The 22,168-nt window shown below is 42.2% G+C and overlaps 1 protein-coding gene across 6 annotated transcripts in view; it reads left to right on the top strand.

Moving 5' to 3' along the window:
• The window catches only part of birc6 (baculoviral IAP repeat containing 6), a 184,394-nt gene that overhangs the window by 147,115 nt on the left and 15,111 nt on the right, over positions 1-22,168 (top strand). For all 6 annotated transcript variants that reach the window (XM_061690491.1, XM_061690495.1, XM_061690492.1 and 3 more), the window contains 7 exons: positions 1,019-1,235; positions 1,783-1,928; positions 2,977-3,087; positions 4,180-4,397; positions 8,233-8,394; positions 11,612-11,689; positions 14,769-14,957. In XM_061690491.1, coding sequence (XP_061546475.1) covers positions 1,019-1,235; positions 1,783-1,928; positions 2,977-3,087; positions 4,180-4,397; positions 8,233-8,394; positions 11,612-11,689; positions 14,769-14,957 — 1,121 coding nt within the window. The remainder of the gene's footprint in view (positions 1-1,018; positions 1,236-1,782; positions 1,929-2,976; positions 3,088-4,179; positions 4,398-8,232; positions 8,395-11,611; positions 11,690-14,768; positions 14,958-22,168) is intronic.

The following is a 22,168-nucleotide window of genomic DNA, read 5'->3' as shown; positions in this document are numbered from 1 at the left end:
TATTTTTATTTTTTTAATTTAGTTTTTTAAATCAGCATGAACACAAAATGAAATAAAAACTATATATTTGTAATAAAACCCTTAATTTAAAAACTGTATTTTGTGTTTACTTGTGTTGTCTTTGACTAATATTTTAATTTGTCTGATGATAGGAAACATTTAAGTGTGACAAACATGCAAATAAAAAATAAAAAACTCAGGAAGGGGACAAACACTTTTACACACCACTGTATGTGCATGAATGAGGGGTGGAGGGGGAAGAGTGAGGCTACAGTGAGAGCTGTAGGGAGATAGCGAGAATGCTACTAATACTTTGGTTCAACAGTTCAGAGCAATGGTGAGTGTAGTAAGGAGGTGAAGAAACAGGTTGGAACAGGTGGAGTGAAGTGACAGATGAATCTCTGCTAGGATGAAGGGCAAAGTTTATAAGACAGTGGTGAGGCCAGCCATGATTTACGGATTAAAGACAGTGGCACTGAAGAGACAACAGGAAGCAGAGCTGGAGGTGGCAGAAATGATGAAGTTGAGGTTCTCTCTAGGATTGACCAGATTGGATAGGATTAGAAATTAGCTCATTAGAGGGACAGACAAGGTTCGATGTTTTGGAGACAAAGTTAGAGAGGGCAGACTTCGATGGTTTGGACATGTCCAGAAGAGAGCTAATGAGTAGATTGGTAGAAGGAAGATGAGTGGTAGAAGGAAGATGATGGAGCTGCCAAGCAAGAGAGTTAGAGGAAGACTGACGCAAAGGTTGATAGATTTAGTGAGGGAAGACATGAGGGCAGTTGGTGTTAGAGAGGATCATGCAGAAAGTAAAGAAATTAGAAGCCACCAACTCCAACCTGATTGGACCTACCTAATTATTTGCTTAGTTTAATCCAGGTTGCGACCTTCTATAACAACATCCTTACCATTTAAAGGAAGGGCCGCAGGGTGGACATTTTCTTTTGCAAATAATGTAGTTGATTTAATTAACTATAAACTGCCCTGAATAAGCACTTATCTTGGGTCTTTGTAGTTCTGGATATGGCACGTCATGTGCCCCTGTATCGGGCATTACTGGAGCTGCTTCGGGCCATTTCGACCTGCACGTCTCTCGTCCCTCTGCTACTGCCTCTGTCTGGTGACCGAGGGCAGGAAGAGGAAGATGAGGAACACTCTGAGGGACAGACTTCTGTTGGGATGCTGCTGGCCAAAATGAAAACATGCGTGGACACATACACAAATCGGCTCAGGTGAGATTTTGTTTGAACATGCTCGACTAGCTTTGCTAAAAAAAAAAAAAAAAAGTTTTGCAAATTAAACAAACCCATTGGCACCTTACCAGCTGAAGAATGGTATCTGTGACAAAAATAACCACAAATGAATACAATTGATTCTAAGAACTTGAATACAGTCCATTCCAGGAGGCTCTTTGACCATTGATTCACATTTTGAATTAATATTCTACATAACTATTATTATTATTATGGGGAGAAAAGTCTCTTCCTATTTTAAAAATTTTGATTTTGCGTAAACTGTCACAAACACATCGAGGTTAATACAATTTGAGCATTTTGGTTAACACTGAAAAATGTCAGCATTTTGGTTAACACTGAAAGTAGATAATTCAGCTTGCATTTTCAGTTAATTTTGCTTATCTTTAGGATTCGACCCTGATTTATCACACTGATCCAATTTTGTAGGCATGAATGTCTCATATTTTATGGGAATACCCCAGTCCATAATTATAACTATTGCACCCAATACTACATTATGACTAATTATATTTGTGTATTCCAGGTCAAAAAAAGATAAGAGCAAAGGTGTTGTGAAGACGGATAGCTCAGATCCAGAGCCTGAGGGCCTGACTCTTCTCGTGCCAGACATCCAGAAGACAGCTGAGATAGTCTATGCCGCTACGACGAGCCTGCGGCAAGCCAACCAAGGTATGCACATGCAGATTTATATTTTACTACTAGACCAGCAGAGTTAAAGGTTTAACTCTCTCTATGTGGGTTAAATCTGGAGTCTGATTTGTCTTGGGTCACTGCTATAAAACAGCACAAATCAACCAACAAACAAACTCATTGACAGTTACCTTTGAATGAAAATGTTTCCTGCATGTGCATTTTAAAGTCTCACACATTTTTCCTCATTCAGCTGGTGGAACATTATACAACATTTGGAGATGAAATTGCAATTGTATGGTGTAAAGGGGAGCAATTAAAAAGCTTCAACACATGTATGCCTTGTGTAAACAGAGACAGTAGACCGATTAACACCAAGAAAGACGGTGGAACAATGTCGATGACTCGAAGCCGAAAAATTTAGAAAATGAGATTCTTCCAACAAAATTTGTCACCTTAATAAAGCAGCAGGTCAATAAAATCTCCACTGCACACTGAAACATTATATGTCCCCCATTACCTTGTTGCCAGACAGTACTCTTAACTATCCCCCACCCACCCGTTTAGCTCCACAGAATTTTTATGCTCTGTCCATATAAATAGCCATCTGACTGGTCACTGAGGTGCAGAACTGACTTTTAAACATAGTAAAAGTATGTGGGGTGTGGGGCAAGAGATCAATACTGTTAATCCCATGCCGAAATCCATCTGTTAAAGTCTTCACGAATCACCCAATAAGAGTTTTTCGATGTGGAACGTGACATGAAGGTCGTGACAAATGAATAACCATTTCATTAAGGCAGCTTATTTAAGAAATGTATCGAGAGAAAACATTCTTTTAAGAATCTCTGCCATTACAGATGACAATTCTTAACCAATCCTCTTCAACGTGATTATTACTTTTTTTTTTATTGATTTTTTTTTTATTTTTTTAGACTGGACACATTTTTTATTAGTCAGAAAAATAACTATTAAAAGTCCAGCTTTGCCATGACATGACAGTTTCCATAGGGACTGTAGGGCACACAACTTTATGCTCCATACCTGCTCATTTGCACTCTTCCTCCCTGTACATCTTGTTGAACAGAGAGGAAATTGGTTGAGTCTTCAAGAAAGGTAGCTAGCAGACCCAAGCCCCTTTCTATCCTGCGCTCTCTTGAAGAGAAATATGTTGCTGCCATGAAGAAGCTGCAGTTTGGTGAGATGATCTTTTTTTAATTTTTTATTTGGAAACAGTTTTACATTTATTTCTGCAGGTTGCTGATTATTTCTACACATAGGTGTGATGTAATGTGTGTCTATTAAATGGCTTTATTTTTAGTGTTTTATAGCGTAAACGTCTGCCATTCTGTCTAATTTGATCCATACTGCCTTATGTTACAACTCTTAATTAAAAATAACACAGTGGGGCCCATTCCAGTTTTGCTCTCTTATTCCATCACATTCAATTTTGCCCTGTCGGGCTTAATTACTTTGTTGTTTTAAAATTGATTTTTAAAGCTGGATCTCAAGTAAGTGACTCCTGACATGGATTTATGTAGGATTTCTTTTGTGATTGAAGAATGGAGGGAATGTACAACTTTCATTTAATTATAAGGGCCCTGTGTATTTTACATTTTTGCTCAATGGGTAGAATTCTTGTGTTTTTACTTTTTTGCCAAGTCAAGTCTCTTAAGTCAACAAGACCGCCCAGCAAAAGAAAAAGTGTGGAGCTTTGTGTCTGTAGTTCACATAGGCACAACACAAGATCTCTGGAGATCAAAGGCTAAAGCCGACAGGTGGTATGAATATAATGAAACTTAAATGCAGGTTGCCTGTGAGCCTGCTGGCTGGACAAACAAGCCCATGCACGCAAGTATAAATCTCTGCATGCGTTTGTAGATTTTGACACATACGTTGATGTTCTGCTGCATTTGTAAAGCAAGAGAGGGGGACAGGGGCAAAAAGTCCATTGAACACATTGGAAGAAAAATATTTTCTGTTAGTAGAATATTTTTTTAAACACATTGTCACACCTGCTGCTTTGCCATTGCTTTGATTGAACAACATTGAGTGTTTTTTTTACAATATAGTGGACATGCTTGCATTTAATATTTACTTTTATTTGAACCAGATGCTAAAACCCACAAAGATCTCATAATTATTTTGATTTTGCATAAAAACTTTGATTACTTTTACAGTCTGTTTAATTGGAGACAATTTACGAAACAACGCGGTATAGTTAGTGCCTTATGAGCTTTTCCCTGTGATAAGCCACAACTTTGAACACACTGATTTCTTCTCTGTTCAGACACTTTTGAAATGGTATCAGAGGATGAGGATGGGAAGCTGATGTTCAAGGTCAACTACCATTACATGTCTCAGGTGAAGAATGCCAGCGACACAAACAGTGCAGCCAGATCCCGCCGTCTTGCCCAGGAGGCTGTCACACTTTCCACCTCTCTGCCTCTGTCATCCTCATCAAGTGTCTTTGTCCGTTGTGATGAGGAGAGACTGGACATTATGAAGGTAAACCTCAAAGAATAATCCATTCAACCAAATTTACATATGCATTCTTAATTGGGTTTTCCACATAATTATCACACTATTGGATTAAGTAAAATCTGAGTGAAACCTGAGGATTAGTTCAGTGATAAATGTTTTTCAACCACACTTCATTCATATGCCGACAGAACGATATGGAAAATATCTTCTCTCGCGATATGGGCCATTTTATATCACAATAACGATATACCACAGTATAGTACTTTTTCAGCTACTCTATGAGAAATTATACAACATAGTATGACTGCTTACTGTTTCTCTAACGTTTGGATAAATTAGAGCAAAGACTGAGAGCCAGGCCTTCTTGTCCAACATCAGTGTGCAACCTCACAAATGCACTTTTGGAAAAGTAGTCATATATTACCATCAACACACTCCTAAACCTTGTGGAAATCTTTCCGAGAACAGTTTAAACTGTTATAACTGCAGAGCGTAGACTGATGTCATATTAAACCCTATGGATTAAGAATGGGATGTCACTTAAATTCATATCTGAGTCAAGGCAGGTGAGTGAGTACTTTTGGAAATATAGTGTAGCTGGGCGCAAAGGATGAACCATGATATAACAGGGAACAGTAGCCGGGTTTACATGGAGAGTTTTTTTGTCTCACTTGATAAAAGCATCTTAATAAAAAACAAGATCTCCGTCACATATGAGCTCCCTTGGGAGCCGCCATATTTATGCCATGCGTAAACTATGACATCACCAAGCATTCATGTCGAAACGGAGGATGCGCAGACAGCTTTTCCTGGCTCTATTCCAATTCACGGTTTACATGGAGAAAATTCACTTCTGATCGGTTTGGCAAAAGGAATATTCCATCCCTGTGAAACCAAATGAAATTATATTTGGATTCGACCTGTTTATTATTTGAGGTGGAGGATTTTCATTTGGTTTGGAGTTCTAAACCGATTTTAATCAAACTAAAAGACTCCATGTAAACCAGGCTATTGTATACATTTTATCACTTATCCTTATTCCATCTATCCATCCATCCATTTTGTACTGCTTATCCGGGGTCGGGTCGCGGGGGCATTAGCTTAAGCAGGCTCCCCAGCCACTTCATCCAGCTCTTCCGGGGAGATCCCGAGGCGTTCCCAGGCTCAGCCGAAGGACGTAGTCTCTCCAGCGTGTCCTGGGTCGTCCCCGGGATCTACTCACCAGGGAGGCGTCCGGGAGGCATACGAATCAGATGCCCCAGCCACCTCATCTGGCTCCTCTCGATGTTAAGGAGCAGCGACTCTACTCTGAGGTCCTCCTGGATGACCGAGCTTCTCACCCTATCTCTAAGGGAGAGCCCGGACACCCTGCGGAGGAAACACATTTCAGCCGCTTGTATCCGGGATCTTGTTCTTTCGGTCACAACCCACAGCTCGTGACCATAGGTGAAGGTAGGAATGTAGATCGACCGGTAAATTGAGAGCTTCGCCTTTCGGCTTAGCTCCTTCTTTACCACAACGGACCGATACAAAGTCTGCATCACTGCAGACGCTGCACCGATCCGCCTGTCGATCTCCCGTTCCATTTGTCCCTCACTCGTGAACAAGACCCCAAGATACTTGAACTCCTCCACTTGGGGCAGGATCTCTTCGCCGACCTGGAGAGGGCACGCCACCCTTTTCCGACTGAGGACCATGGTCTCAGATTTGGAGGTGCTGTTTCTCATCCCAGCCGCTTCACACTCGGCTGCAAACTGCTCCAGTGAGGGAGGCTGAGGAGTGTGAATCTCCCTGTAGTTGGAACACACCCTCTGGTCCCCCTTCTTAAAAAGGCGGACCACCACCCCAGTCTGCCAATCCAGAGGCACTGTCCCCGATGTCCACGCGATGTTGCAGAGGCGTGTCAACCAGGACAGCCCCACAACATCCAGAGCCACCGGGCGTATCTCATCCACCCCCAGGGCCTTTCCACCGAGGAGCTTTTTAACTACCTCGGTGACCTCAAACCCAGAGATAGGAGGCCTGCCTCAGTAAACCCACACTCTGCTTCCTCATGGGAAGGCGTGTCAGTGGAATTGAGGAGGTCTTCGAAGTATTTTTCCCACCGACTCACAACGTCCCAAGTCGAGGTCAGCAGCGCCCCATCCCCACTACACACAGTGTTGGTGGTGCACTGCTTTCCTCTCCTTAGATGCCGGATGGTGGACCAGAATTTCCTCGAAGCCGTCCTGAAGTCTTTCTCCATGGCCTCACCGAACTCCTCCCATACCCGAGTTTTTGCTTCAGCGACCACTAGAGCTGCATTCCGCTTGGCCAGCCAGTACCCATCAGCTGCCTCAGGAGTCCCACAGGCCAAAAAGGCCCGATAGGACTCCTTCTTCAGCTTGACGGCATCCCTCACCGTTGGTGTCCACCATCGGGTTCGGGGATTGCCGCCACGACAGGCACCGACCACCTTACGGCCACAGCTCCGGTCGGCCGCCTCAGCAATGGAGGCGCGGAACATGGTCCACTCGGACTCGATGTCCCCCGCTTTACATGAGTAAAGTTCTGTCTGAGGTGGGTGTTGAAACTACTTCTGACAGGGGATTCTGCCAGACGTTCCCAGCAGACCGTCACAATATGTTTGCGCCTGCCACGTTGGCTCCATCTTCCCCCACCATCGGAGCAAACTCACCACCAGGTGGTGATCAGTTGACAGCTCCGCCCCTCTCTTCACCCGAGTGTCCAAGACATGCGGCCGCAAGTCCGATGACATGACCACAACGTCGATCATCGAACTGCGACCTAGGGTGTCCTGGTGCCAAGTGCACGTGTGGACACTCTGATGGTTGAACATGGTGTTCGTTATGGAAAATCCGTGACGAGCACAGAGGTCCAATAACAGAACACCGATCAGGTTCTGATCGGGGGGGCGTTCCTCCCAATCACGCCCTTCCAGGTCTCACTGTCATTGCCCACGTGAGCATTGAAGTCCCCCAGCAGAACGATGGAGTCCCCAGCGGGAGCGCTCTCCAGCACCTCCTCCAAGGACTCCAAAAAGGGTGGGTACTCTGAACTGCTGTTTGGTGCATAGGCACAAACAACAGTCAGGACCCGTCCCCTCACCCGAAGGCGGAGGGAGGCTACCCTTTCGTCCACCGGCGTGAACCCCAACGTACAAGCGCCAAGCCGGTGGGCAATAACTATACCCACACCTGCTCGGCGCCTCTCACTGTGGGCAACTCCAGAGTGGAAGAGAGTCCAACCCCTCTCGAGAGGGCTGGTACCAGAGCCCAAGCTGTGTGTGGAGGCGAGTCCGACTATATCTAGTCGGAACTTCTCGAGCTCACACAACAGCTCGGCCTCCTTCCCTGCCAGAGAGGTGACATTCCACATCCCTAGAGCCAAATTCTGTAGCCAGGGATCGGATCGCCAAGGTCCCCGCCTTCAGCCACCGCCCAGCTCACACTGCACCCGACCCCAATGGCCCCTTCCACAGGTGGTGAGCCAATGGGAAAGGGGACCCACGTTACCCTTTCGGGCCGTGCCCGGCCGAACCCCATGGGTGCAAGCCCGGCCACCAGGCGCTCGCCTTCGAGCCCCACCACCAGGCCTGGCTCCAGTGGGGGGCCCCGGTGACCCGCGTCTGGGCAAGGGAAAACGAAGTCCATTGTTTGTCGTCATCATAAGGGGTCTTTGAGCCGTGCTTTGTCTGGTCCCTCACCTAGGGCCTGTTTGTCATGGGTTACCCTGCCAGGAGCATAAAGCCCCAGACAATTTAGCTCCTAGGATCACTGGGACACACAAACCCCTCCACCACAAATAGGTGACGGCTCAAGGAGGGGTATCCTTATTCCACTTCTGATTTTATTTGCAGGTTCTCATCACAGGCCCAGCAGACACTCCATATGCCAACGGTTGCTTCGAATTTGATGTGTATTTTCCCCAAGACTATCCCAATTCACCTCCTTTGGTGAACCTGGAGACAACCGGTGGACACAGTGTGCGCTTTAACCCTAATCTCTACAATGATGGAAAAGTGAGTGGAAACATTTTGACATGTTTGGTATTGTTGGAGGTGGAAATTAATGTCTCAGCTAAGGCTGAGGTGCAGTGTAAAAATGACAATGGAAGTACAGTAGTTACCCTAATGTCTCATGTATAATGCGCACAATACGCGCTCCCAAAGTTAACCTAAAAATTAACTCTTCTACCTATGTATAATGCATTTTTACAATACATGATTTTGCCTCTACCCATATGATCAAAACATGAAGTATTATCTGTATTTTATTTTTTTCAACGAATTATTCTGAAGTTAAGCACTTTATTTGAACACGTATTACTTTTTTTTATTTACTTGCTCTTATTTTGAAATTCACAGCTCTAGTTTTATTTAGTAAATTAGAAAACACACAGTTGTGCTCATGTTTGATTACCCAGGCAGAAATTGTTTGATAGGTACAATTCTTTAAAGAAAACACGAAGGACCAGGCGAAACACATTTAATTTTATTTTAATGGGACTAAAATTAAACAGTCGAGCATTCCAGAAAAGCATGATCATTAAACAAAACATAACCATAAAGAAATAAATGATGGTTGTTGTTCAGTAATCAGTCATATTAAAAAAAAAAAAAAAAAAAAAACTATATTTCACAAATCCTGCCATGGTATGTAAACTTTGACATTACCTCCATCATGCTTCCCAGATGAGCTTGTGTGTTTTGGATCATAAGCAGATCCTTTCTTTCTCCATACTTTGGCCTTTCAATCACTTTGGAATAGGTTAATCTTGGTCTCATTAGTCCATAAAACTGTTTTATTTTTATTTTTTTTTGGCTCATCTCTGTACTTCTTTGCACAATCCAATCTGGGCTTCCGATTCTTTTTGCTGATGAGTGGTTTGCATCTTGTGGTATGGCCTGTATATGGTCTTCTTCGAACAGTGGATTGTGGTACCGTCATCCCTGCCCTCTGGAGGTTGGCAGTTATGTCACTGACAGTTGTCTTTGGGTTTTTCTTCACAACTCTCACAATGTTTCTGTCATCAACTGCTGTTGATACCCTTGGCCGACATGTTCTGTGTCTTTTGCTCAGTACACCAGTCGTGTCTTTGTTTTTCAGGACATTCCAAATTGTTGTATTGGCGATGCCCAATGTTTGTGCAATAGCTCTGATCGATTTTCCCTCTTCTCATCCATCCATCCATCCATCCATTTTCTACCGCTTATCCGAGGTCGGATCGCAGGGGCAGTAGCCTTAGCAGGGAAGCCCAGACTTCCCTCTCCCCAGCCACTTCATCCATTTCTTCTGGGGGGATCCCGAGGCGTTCCCGGGCCAGCCGTAGGATGTCGTCTCTCCAGCGTGTCCTGGGTCCTCCCCGGGGTCTCCTCCCGGTGGGACATGCCCGGAACACCTTACCAGGGAGGCATCCGAATCAGATGACCCAGCCACCTCATCTGGCTCCTCTCGATGTGAAGGAGCAGTGACTCTACTCTGAGATCCTCCCGGATGACCGAGCTTCTCACCCTATCTCTAAGGGAGGCCCGGACACCCTGCGGAGGAAACTCATTTCGGCCGCTTTTATCCTGGATCTTGTTCTTTCGGTCACAACCCATAGCTCGTGACCATAGGTGAGGGTAGGAACGTAGATCGACCGGTAAATCGAGAGCTTCGCCTTTCGACTTAGCTCCTTCTTTACCACAACGGATCGATACAAAGTCCGCATCACTGCAGACGCTGCACCGATCCGCCTGTCGATCTCCCGTTCCATTCTTCCCTCACAGCTTCTGTAGCCTTCAGCCACCGCCCAGCTCGCACTGCACCTGACCCCTATGGCCCCTCCCACAGGTGGTGAGACCATGGGAAGGGGAACCCACGTTACACTTTCGGGCTGTGCCCAGCCGGGCCCCATGGGTGCAGGCCCAGCCACCAGGCGCTCGCCTTTGAGCCCCACCTCCAAACCTGGCTCCAGAGGGGGGCCCCGATGACCCGCGTCCGGGCAAGGGAAAACTGAATTTCCTCTTCTCAGTTGGAAAATGGTTTGCTTTTATCCCATAGACCGATCTCTTGTCTTCGTTTGCTTAATAGCAAATGCAGTTCTCACAGGTGAAACCCAAAGTCAAAAACAAGCACTATCTAATTTTCAGCAGTCAATCTAAAAGGCAACACCTGATTAACTAGAAACACCAATCAGTCACATCTTCCAATACTTTGGCTCACTTGAAAAGTGGGTGCGTTCAAACAAAATGTGCTCTTTCCTGAGTTGTTTAACACATCTAGGTTTAAATACCATGAAATAAAAGCTGGAATTCTGAATTTTTGTCTCATATTCATCTTTTGATCTGAAACCCAAATGTCTTCAGTATACAACAAAAACAAAGGAAGTGACCTTGACCTACCAATACCTTTGGAGGGGACTGTAGTTCAATAATAGGTCTAGATAGCTGCTGTACGAATGGGGCTAAACACATCAATAGTACAGCTTGGACAAAGCAGGGAGCAATTTCACACACTGATTGAGGGACTGTTGATTTAATGGAACAAACAGAATGTAGATGCTTCATAAGAAGCTTATTACAGAGGGATGATAAAATTCTCTTCAACTGCTTTTCTCTTGACCAATATTGACTCTTGCAATTGTTTCAATTTCTTTGGTGCAGGAATCAAAACATTTTCAAAATTAAATCTGTAAAATTATTACATCACACAGTTAGGATTTGTGGAAAGGTGAATTACAATCATTTAGCCCAAATCTGAAGAAAATATTTTGTAATTTAAACAAATTCTCCAAGCCTTGATTTCAAAAGTTTGTCCAATGCTCATTCTTCTGACCCTAAAAACATTAAACGTTCAGTGCAACTGCTTAGACCTCATTTTCAAAAGCTGTTTTTGTTGATTACATTCACCAACAAACAAAATGCCTTATAAAATGATTTGAACTTTGAAACATTCACATAATTTCCTTTTTTCATTTTCCAGTGCAATGTAATACAAAAATGAAGAACTTTTATGTACTCTACAGTTTGGATATTAAGTTTGTATGCCATGCGCCACGTTTTTATTTGTTTTTCTGTTCAATGGATTATTCAACAGTACCTGCATAATTTAGTTGTATTACCATGAAGTAAATAAAGTAATACTATGGAAAAACTCACAAACAGTAAACGTAATAACCGCTCTTCATTTTATATACTGGTTTGATCATATTAATTTCCAAAAGTATATCCTATTTTTTTTCAATGTTTTTATCAGGTATGTTTAAGTATCCTCAACACATGGCATGGGAGACCAGAGGAGAAGTGGAACCCACAAACCTCAAGCTTTTTACAGGTGAGTTGAACATCCATCATGACAGTCACCTGTCTAAATAGATCAGCAGTGCTGTTCCCCTCAGTCTTACTAATCTGATCTCACTACATTTTATCTCTACTCAGTCATTACATTTCCAGGGGCTATGTATTAATGGGATTAGTGTTGTGATAGCTGACCGTAGGATAGTAAAGACCGTCTGGACAGTACACGTGTCCAAAAATATTTTCCAGTTGTCGCTTAAACTGGCTTTGACAAAGTCTGTTGGTTCCAGAATTTGCCTAGAGTTGTTTGCTGGCGCTGTAGGACAATATAGACAGAGACTGGTACACATATTTCTGTGTCATTTATATACAATATGACTATATTCAGCCAGTAAACATGTCTGCGCCTACAAGGTGGCCATGTTTAATGTGGCAACACTCCAGTCAAAGGCAATGCATTAACGTGTGGCAGCCATGTTGAATGTAGGGACATTTTCCGGCAGTGCATTGACGTGGCGGCCATGATGGCAGGAGTTATCTTGTGTTGCATAGAGCGCTGTAACTGTTGGACTATGGCATCTAATTAAAGGATTTGGAAATAGGCAGCACTCTAATTCCTCGTGGCTGATGAAAGCCACCCGCCTTAACTTGGCCACCCCCCCCAAAAAAAGTGCTTCAATATAATGGACAGTTATAATGTTCAAATTGAATGATTATCTTGTTGCAAATCTTGTTTAAAATCATGTGAGCAATCTGACATTTTTTTACAAATATGTGTTTGATTTCAACATTATTAATCAGTGTTTTCATTTACATTTGCAACTTACAGATCACAGTGGCTCTATATACTGTATGTGTATTTTATAAAATAACTTAAGAACTAGAAATTGTTTGAAATTTTGATAAATCTCCACAAAAATCTGGAAGTTTTGACGTCAATTCACTCATCACCCCATACAAACTGTACTTGAAGTGGGAACTTTTCAGAATGAGGGAGCAGTTGTCTCCCTGCCTTGTAAATGTATACAGAAAAATACATACAAGTCGTGGCAGAGAATGGAACAAAAGCATTTCACCAAACCAACCTCTTCTGGACTGAAGATATTGACTGATATTTTGCAATATTCAATCTTTGAAAATATTTCTCCATGAGGTATTCATTTTCCCAGAACTGTGTTCTTCACAGTGCAAAGGTGGCAAAACATTTTGTATGAAGTAGGCTTACTTTATTCGTGAAACATCACATCGTTTAGCCTGCACAAATGCATCAATATCAGGTCTCAAATCCTGGGTAACATCCAATTTCAGATTGTCATTTAAGTGGTCGTTAGCGCACCCTCCAGTGGACAAAACTAACAACAACAGTTCAATTTTACTGAAAAATTGCAGTTGGTGTTCTTTCCCCATGGGCTGGTCCTGGCCCGTGGGCCATACTTTTGACACCCCTGCAATATACGTTGGCCTGGACACTATAGTATATCTTATACAGTGGGTACGGAAAGTATTCAGACCCCCTTAAATTTTTCACTCTTTGTTATATTGCAGCCATTTGCTGAAATCATTTATTTTTCCCCTCATTAATGTACACACAACACCCCATATTGACAGAAAAAAACAGATTTTTTTGCAGATTTATTAAAAAACTAAAACTGAAATATCACAGAGCCACAAGTATTCAGACCCTTTGCTGTGACACTCATATTTAACTCAGTTGCTGCCCATTTCTTCTGACAATCCTTGAGATGGTTCTACACCTTCGAGTCCAGCTGTGTCTAATTATACTGATTGGACTTGATTAGGAAAGCCACACCCCTGTCTACATTAGACCTTACAGCTCACAGTGCATGTCAGAGCAAATGAGAATCATGAGGTCAAAGGAACTGCCTGAATGGTTCAGAGACAGAATTGTGGCAAGGCACAGATCTGGCCAAGGTTACAAAAACATTTCTGCTGCACTTAAGGTTCTTAAGAGCACAGTGGCCTCCATTATCCTTAAATGGAAGACGTTTGGGACGACCAGAACCCTTCCTAGAGCTGGCAGTCCGGCCAAACTGAGCAATCGGGGGAGAAGAGCCTTGGTAAGAGAGGTAAAGAAGAACCCAAAGAGCACTGTAGCTGAGCTCCAGAGATGCAGTCGGGGCTTTATGGCAAAGTGGCCCGACGGAAGCCTCTCCTCAGTGCAAGACACATGAAAGCCCGCATGGAGTTTGCTAAAAAAAAAAAAAAAAAAACACCTGAAGGACTCCAAGATGGTGAGAAATAAGATTATCTTGTCTGATGAGACCAAGATTGAACTTTTTGGGCTTAATTCTCAGCGGTATGTGTGGAGAAAACCAGGCACTGCTCATCACTTGTCCAATACAGTCCCAACAGTGAAGCATGGTAGTGGCAGCATCATGCCTTGGGGGTGTTTTTTCAGCTGCAGGGACAGGACGACTGGTTGCAATCGGAGGAAAGATGAATGTGATGAAGATGAAGTACAGTGATATCCTGGACGAAAACCTTCTCCAGAGCGCTTAGGACCTCAGAATGGGCCGAAGGTTCACCTTCCAACAAGACATGACCCTAAGCACAGAGCTAAAGTAACAAAGGAGTGGCTTCAGAACAATTCCTTGACTGTTCTTGAATGGCCCAGCCAGAGCCCTGACTTAAACCCAATTGAGCATCTCTGGAGAGACCTGATAATGGCTGTCCACCAATGTTCACCAGCCAACCTGACAGAACTGGAGAGAATCATCAAGGAGGAATGGCAGAGGATCCCCAAATCCAGGTGTGAAAAACTTTTTGCTTCATTCCCAAAAAGACTCATGGCTGTATTAGCTCAAAGGGGTGCTTCTACTAAATACTAAGCAAAGGGTCTGAATGCTTATGGCTGTGTGATATTTCAGTTTTTCGTTTTTAATAAATCTGCAAAAATTTCAACAATTTAGTTTTTTTCTGTCAATATAAGGTGCTGTTTGTACATTAATGAGGGAAAAAAATAACTTAAATTATTTTAGCAAATGGCTGTAATATAAGAGAGTGAAAAATTTAAGAGGGTCTGAATACTTTCTGTACCCGCTGTGTATTGGTCATATTTTTCAGTGTACCTCGGTTTCTGTCATTTGTTACTGTAGGTGCTAGTGTCAGTGCAGTCCCTCATCCTGGTGGCTGAGCCGTACTTCAATGAGCCAGGATACGAGCGCTCCCGTGGGACTCCCAGTGGCACCCAGAGCTCACGGGAATACGACGGCAACATACGTCAGGCCACCGTCAAATGGGCTATGCTGGAACAGATGCGCAACCCCTCACCATGTTTCAAAGAGGTAGGATCACAAAGACTCAACAGTACACGAAACATATTATGCATTTTTTTTCACAATTCGTAACAGTTGTAGCGTGCATCAGTTATTCAATAAATTTACTTAATTTGTTGTAAGGTCACAAAAGGGCAGCAGTACCTCCCACGACCAGTACTCAGACGAAGTGAAACTAAGTGCCGGCACTACCTAGTATACGATCTTTATCGTTAAAAAGCGGCACCACGTTGCTTTGCATGACAAAACCTTGCTAAATCAGGTATTTATGAATGGATGCTATACTAATGTAATTTGGGTAGTTCTCAGACGTTAGAGGTTCTCATCTTTGATTCAAGAAACACAAAACGCACGGTCCATGTATTTTGTCAGATTTAATTTCAAATTTTTTCTAGATTTAATTTTAAGATTACATTTTTTTCTAGTACAAAGTAAAATGCAATCAAAGATAAAAGGGAGGAAAATCTATATTCTATAGAAAGGTGTGGCAAATAGCCAAGGATGACACAGGGTGTAACTGCCTAAGGTGAACCGCTACTAAGTACTTTTCTAGGCCAAGGGTGAGATTTGTGAGACTTTTCCACTCGTAATCTTAATCATAATATGTGATGCACCAATTTGTACTTAATTTTGTAAATAGCAAAGTTTGACTCATGGTTTGAAGTGGCGGCCAAAGATGCTGCGCGCCATGAGGAAGAAGTTTGCCATGAGTGCAAACTTGAGGGAAGAAGAAAGTTCAGCTTTGCCAAACGTTTTCTGAGACCAATTGTGCCAAGATCTGGCTGGCTTGGCAGGTCACATCGCCATGGCTCTGTTTGGTAGTAAGTGGCTGCTTTGCTGAAACATCTCGCCACGTGGGTAGCCAGTGGTTTGGCCTTAAGGCTGTTTTGGCAAATCTTTTTCTGTCAAATCCGGGATTCTCCTTTGGTCATTACGGCCAAGAATCGTTCGGTGACGACGGCATGTAACACCAGCCAGTGGCACGGACCCAAAAATGCAGCCAACTTACCAAATAAAAGATGGTAAAAAAGCTTGGTGCTGAGCCTGCTCCCCCTAGGTTTCGTCAAAACCTGGCATCGCAAGAGGTCAGGAACCAGAGCAGGAACAAAAGCTTCCCTCTTTCTTTCTCTGCTGGAGGCAGGGCAATAGCTTCAAGAAGGGGAGGGGCGGACCCACACTTGTTTATGATTGGCATGAATGTTTCTGTGTGTGCTCTTTCTCTTGAAAAAGAATTTGGAGTGACAAACCTTTGTCTCATACCTCACGCTTGGCTCATAATTTTTACCTAGTCTTGGAGTACGGAAAATAACTGTCATGAATTGTGGTTCCTTTGAAGCTAAACATGACTTACTGTGTGATTTTAAACTTATCTTCATTGCCATCCTAATACTATTATTCTGTATATTGTTTATAAAAGAGAGGAATGTCAGGGAACAAGTGGCACAGCTAAACAGACCCAAGATTCCCCTCTTTGGGGTGCTGCTGCTTCACTGTTCAGCAACACTTTGTCACCAGAGGGGTTCACTTGTTGTTGATAAAGGAACCTTCAAAAGGAACGAATTCTCTTTGATCCACCAGCACCTTCAAAAGGAACTAATTCTCTTTGGTCCACCAGCTTGTGGCTTTGCAGATCTGATTTAAGATGTTGATAATTAAGTTAGGACAGACCTTCTGTGATTTGGTCATTGTACCCTGTCTTTCGTGTCGGTATTACTGACTGCTGGTAGGGATGGCCATTTGTCCCTTGGTTTGGAGTTCTGTCTTTTTGGAGTCTGCGATATTCGTGACACAGTTCACAGGTTAATGTGTGTGGCATGTAGGTCTGCAGCTATCGAATATTTTAGTATTCAAGTATCCTACTAAAAATGTTATCGAATAATCGAGTATTTGGATAAATTATATTTTTGCTTGGTTAAAGACCAATTTTGAATACAGAAGAAAAAAGACATTTCACCCAAAATGAACGACCATTTTCTTTACTGCTTATCCTCACTAGGGTCGCGGGCTGCTGGAGCCTATCCCAGCTATCTTCGGGCGAGAGGCGGGGTACACCCTGAACCAGTCGCAATCGCAGGGCACATAGAAACAAACAACCATTCGCACTGACATTCACACTTACGGGCAATTTAGAGTCCTCAATGAACCTACCACACATGTTAGGTTATGTGATTGTGAACGTTTTATTACAGCTACGTAACGTAACTAGTGGTGGGATGGTTTATGATAGTTGTCCAAACCTTTCATTTCGCTTCATAGGCACGCAAAAGTCTCTATTTTTCTCTCTCATTTACTAATGAGGTGAAGCGGTGTGCACTCAAGCAGAAAGTAGTGCCTAAAATATAATTAGCAAAAATACTGGCCACTCATGCCAGAGTAGCATCTGCCCCATTTGCACACTGACTGAGGAGTATCTGCAACATTTGCACAATCAACATTGTTCCAGATTATCGCGCTACGAGTCACTTTAAACTGCATACACTCCTTGAAGTCTCGGCGCCCTTTGCACAATGGTCATTGCACCGGACTATTGCGAGATTAGTCATTCGAACTGCTCTAAGTGCTGGAGGACTCTGCATCTTTTTGCACAATTGTCCAAAAAAATAAAAAGTGTACCGGCATTACCAGATACCTAGTAACCCTTTATTGCTCAGTGAATGTTTTTCTCAATGTCTTTATGTCTCAAAGGTGTTCTGTCAATTGACTGTCTGTTGTCGTACTAGAGCGGCTCCAACTACCGGAGACAAATTCTTTTGTTTGTTTTTTTTGGACATACTTGGCAAATAAAGATGATTCTGAACCGCAAAATGCAGAAGAAGTGAAGCGGCGTTGCTAACGTTGGGGAGGGAAAAAAAGGTTGCGGAGACATTTGCGGGGATGACGAAAGAGTCCGCGCTCGAAGAAGCCAGGTGAGTTATAGGTCTGCTGTGTGGGATCACTTTGCATTACGATCATGACAATAAAAATGTCAATGACAAAAGTGTGTTCCGTTATCAGTAAGTACAGTACAAATTGTGAGTAGCTACGTGTGAATAAAATTTTCATACTACTGAACTTGTTTATCCAAGTTTCACCATTTAAAATGTCATCTGTTGTGTCGGCTCTGTGATAATGTCTGCACGTTTTTAAAATGGAGACCACAGCATATGAAATATAACCTTTAATCGACTGACAATTATCAATTGTCCAGAGTCAGTGCTTCTAAATAAAAAAACAAACCCGACTGAGTGAGTCAATTAAAGTTAAGGACATTTTTTTTTTTTTTTTTTTTTTTAAGGAAGCCAAAAATTTTGTCATCTAATTTTCACATAGTTATGAAGGCAATTAGGTGCACGTCTAATTATATTTGACCAACAGAAAACAGTCTTGACTTGCTCAATTGTGTTCCCTTAAGAACCGTAGGAGTTACACGGCAATCATCACAAAGTACAGAGCATTCATAGTTTATTCAGAAATAAAGTTCAGTTTGAAATCCAATTTTTAAAAAATTCAGTGCAATAAATTCAATCAATCACAATCTCAGTTGTTGTTGATTTCTATTTTAAAATGTTTTTCTGTGTATACTGGTTTGGATAAAAACGTAATTAATTTAGGAGAAAAGAATAAGTCAGAAGTGACGCCTGCGTTACTACCGGTTTAATGTGATTTTAAGTTTAAGAATTAAAATCAAATCATTTTATCTTGAAAAGGGGCACCACGTCTCTTTTTAGATGTGTAAAACTTCAGGACAAAGTAACGAAAACCTCTGTCTCGTAATCTGAAGGTTGGTACAGGAATTCGATAGAGTTCTCGATAACCAGAGGTCTTTTGTCGAACCCAAACACACACAAATGATACAGGTGACAAATTTTTATAGAAAATTTAATGAGATCTAACAGGGGAATCTACAGGGAAACAATGCAGGGAGAAAGCAAAACAAAGGACAGACAAACATTGGTAAAAGGAGGCTGAACTTGTGATGTGTCCTTGCCACCTCATGGTGTGAGGTGGGCTTCCTGGCTGAGTCAGTCTTCGCCAAGTTGGTCTGACGAGGGCCCTCAGCAAAGGTCTCTGGCCTTTATGACAGGGGCCAAAAGGGGAGATAGACCGCCTCTTAATGTTACTTTTCCATCCTAGGATTATTTTGTGGTTTAAAACCAGTGGGATAAAATATTATTGCATTTAAGATAACAAGACCTGTTTCCAGCTCCGCATTGTCACGCGCACATCCTCCTTAATCCCTGTAATTAATGTTTCAATTGTATGTGGTTGTTGAGAGCACTGTAATATTTGCAATGTGGCATTTGTGTTGTGTGGGGTGAAACGTCTCATCCGGTTCAGTTGACAAACAGATTTGACATCAGACATTCAAATTTGCTGAAATACAATCACGTGTGGCGCTGTTGTGCTGGTAACACTGCAAAAGTGTTATCATGCAAAGTTCTTAAAATATCATGCAACATTAAAATTTTGTGAAGCTTGTGCTTAGTTACCCCGGAGTTGCAGTAGCTCTCCGCGGCCTGTGGGTGTCGATCGTGCTCCATCCATTGTCCCAGACAAAAGGAACAAATGGTCCTATGGCTTCATGGGGAACCACCGACCAGCAGGTTTCTCACCTTCTTGGTCATCAAGCCAGTGTCCCAAAAAAAGAAGTCTTTGCTGGTGAGACTCTTCAGGCTGGCTGGGGGTGAAAGTTAATTAACTTAGCGTCTGAGTGAGAAACCAGGTGTCCGTGTCTCAGCTTTGATGAGCTCCTTCGGACTGGCTGGTAATTCATTTAGCGTCCGTGTGAGAAGCTAAGTCTCCCGTGCTTCTCCTTTGATAAGTGGACCAGGCTTTCCTTAGATGTCTTGTGTATGCAGAGAGGCTCAACCGGGCAGCCAAGGCCGGTATGCGGAACAGCACGAGATTGGGGATTGCTGGGTGCAATCTGGGGGGGGGGGGATTGTGAAAAAAAAAAAAAACGTACTACCGCTCAAATATATAGTATGTTGCGACTGGAGCAAGATTGTATGACTTGACTTGCTTAAACCAAGTAATGACTGGACTCAACTTGCTTGGAATTTAGTGGCGACTTTGCTTGATTAGTTTTTTTCACCTACAGTCAAAATTTAGGCACTTGCAGATACAATGGTAGTACACTGGCCATAATAGGCGACTATAACGTGACGAAGTCATCATCATCATCATCTTTATTTGCCAAGTATGTCCAAAAAACACAAGTAATTTGTCTCCGGTAGTTGGAGCCGCTCTATTACGACAACAGAGAGTCAATTGACAGAGAACACATTTGAGACATAAAGACATTGACAAAAACAGTCATTGAGCAATATAGGATTGCTAGTTATCTGGTAATGCCGGTACAAATGTATTTATTTATTTATTTTTTGACAATTGTGCAAAAAGATGCAGAGTCCTCTACCACTTAGAGCAGTTTGAATGACTAATATAGCAATAGTCCGGTGCAATGACCATTGTGCAAAGGGCGCCAAGACGTCAAGGAGTGTATGCAGTTTAAAGTGACTCGTAGCGCGACAATATGGGACAATGTTAATTGTGCAAATGTTGCAGATACTCCTCAGTCAGTGTGCAAATGGGGCAGATGCTACTCTGGCATGAGTGGCCTAAAATATAATTAGCAAAAATACTGGCCACTCATGCCAGAGTAGCATCTGCCCCATTTGCACACTGACTGAGGAGTATCTGCAACATTTGCACAATCAACATTGTCCCAGATTATCGCGCTACGAGTCACTTTAAACTGCATACACTCCTTGAAGTCTCGCCGCCCTTTGCACAATGGTCATTGCACCGGACTATTGCTATATTAGTCATTCAAACTGCTCTAAGTGGTAGAGGACTGTGCATCTTTTTGCACAATTTTCAAAAAAAAAATAAAAATAAAAAAAAATAAAAAATTGGTACCATAACTAGCAACCCTTTATTGCTCAGTGACTGTTTTTGTCAATGTCTTTATGTCTCAAAAGTGTTCTCTGTCTGTTGTCGTACTACAGCGGCTCCAACTACCGGAGACATATTCCTTGTGTGTTTTTTGGACATACTTGGCAAATAAAGATGATTCTGATATATTTGATTACCTGGGCAGAATCTGTCATGACTCATTCTTTCAAGAAAACATGAAGGATCAGGCAAAACATGTAAATTTTATTTTTAAAGGGATTCAAATTAAACTGTAAGGCATTTCAAAAAAGCAGTCATGAAACAAAACACAGAAATAAAGAAAATAATGAGATGGTCCTTCTTCAATATTTCAAATTCTGCCAGGGTATGTAAACCTATGAGCACAACTGTACATATTAGCAGCTATGCATACAGTATTTGTTTAGTTTTGTGTTACTTGACTATGATAAATGCCAAAAGAGTTTTGGATTTCACTGAGGTATTGATTACAAGCAGATGGAGAGATACAACAACTCGGCTACTGAAATACATACCACAATAAATAGACACTAGATAGATCTTCCGGACCCTTTCTTCAAGACATTTTCTTGATCTGGAACCTTTTAAATTTTAGTCGAATACGCCTGATTTACAGTCATGGAGAAAAACATTTGACCACCCTCGTTTCTTCAATTTCTTGTTCATTGTAATGCCTGATACTGCTAAAGGTGCCGGTATATTACCTGTGGAATACAATTTGATTGATTTAATGTGACCCTATTTTTTTTTTCTACAAAAACTGTGATGTAAGTGGTGATTTCTTCACAGTATTAAATTTTTTTCAAATCCTGATTTCGTGGGTTTTATGAGCTGGAAACTCAAATTATGTAAAAATAAACAAATAAATACTTTAAATTGTTTAAATTGTGGGCCCTGAATCTATAATCTATGAAAGTTTAACTTTATATGGAATTATGGAAATACTTTTCCATGATATTAAAATTTTTTTGGAAAGGGTCTGTATTTATATTTGTTTGATGATCTTATCATTTACAGTGGGTATGGAAAGTATTAAGACCCCCTGATATATATATATAAAATATGTAGTAGAGCAGTGATCCTCAACTGGTGGGTCACGGACCCATTTTGGGTCAGTTGCAGACAGCTCGTGAAAAAAATTACGTTACAGTATAGAGGTGTACGGTGGGAACATAGTAGGAAAGTGACAAGGAATGTTACTTCCTTACCCATACTCTGTAAACATACTGTAGGAACCTGTGTTTTAAAATCCCCTAATTTCCGTGGTTCCAAGCGTGTTCGTTTTCGTGAAAGAACGTCGTTCA

This window comes from Phycodurus eques, chromosome 11 (genome assembly GCF_024500275.1).
Source record: "Phycodurus eques isolate BA_2022a chromosome 11, UOR_Pequ_1.1, whole genome shotgun sequence".
Taxonomy (NCBI): domain Eukaryota; kingdom Metazoa; phylum Chordata; class Actinopteri; order Syngnathiformes; family Syngnathidae; genus Phycodurus; species Phycodurus eques.
This window is presented reverse-complemented; position numbering and strand designations above follow the sequence as displayed.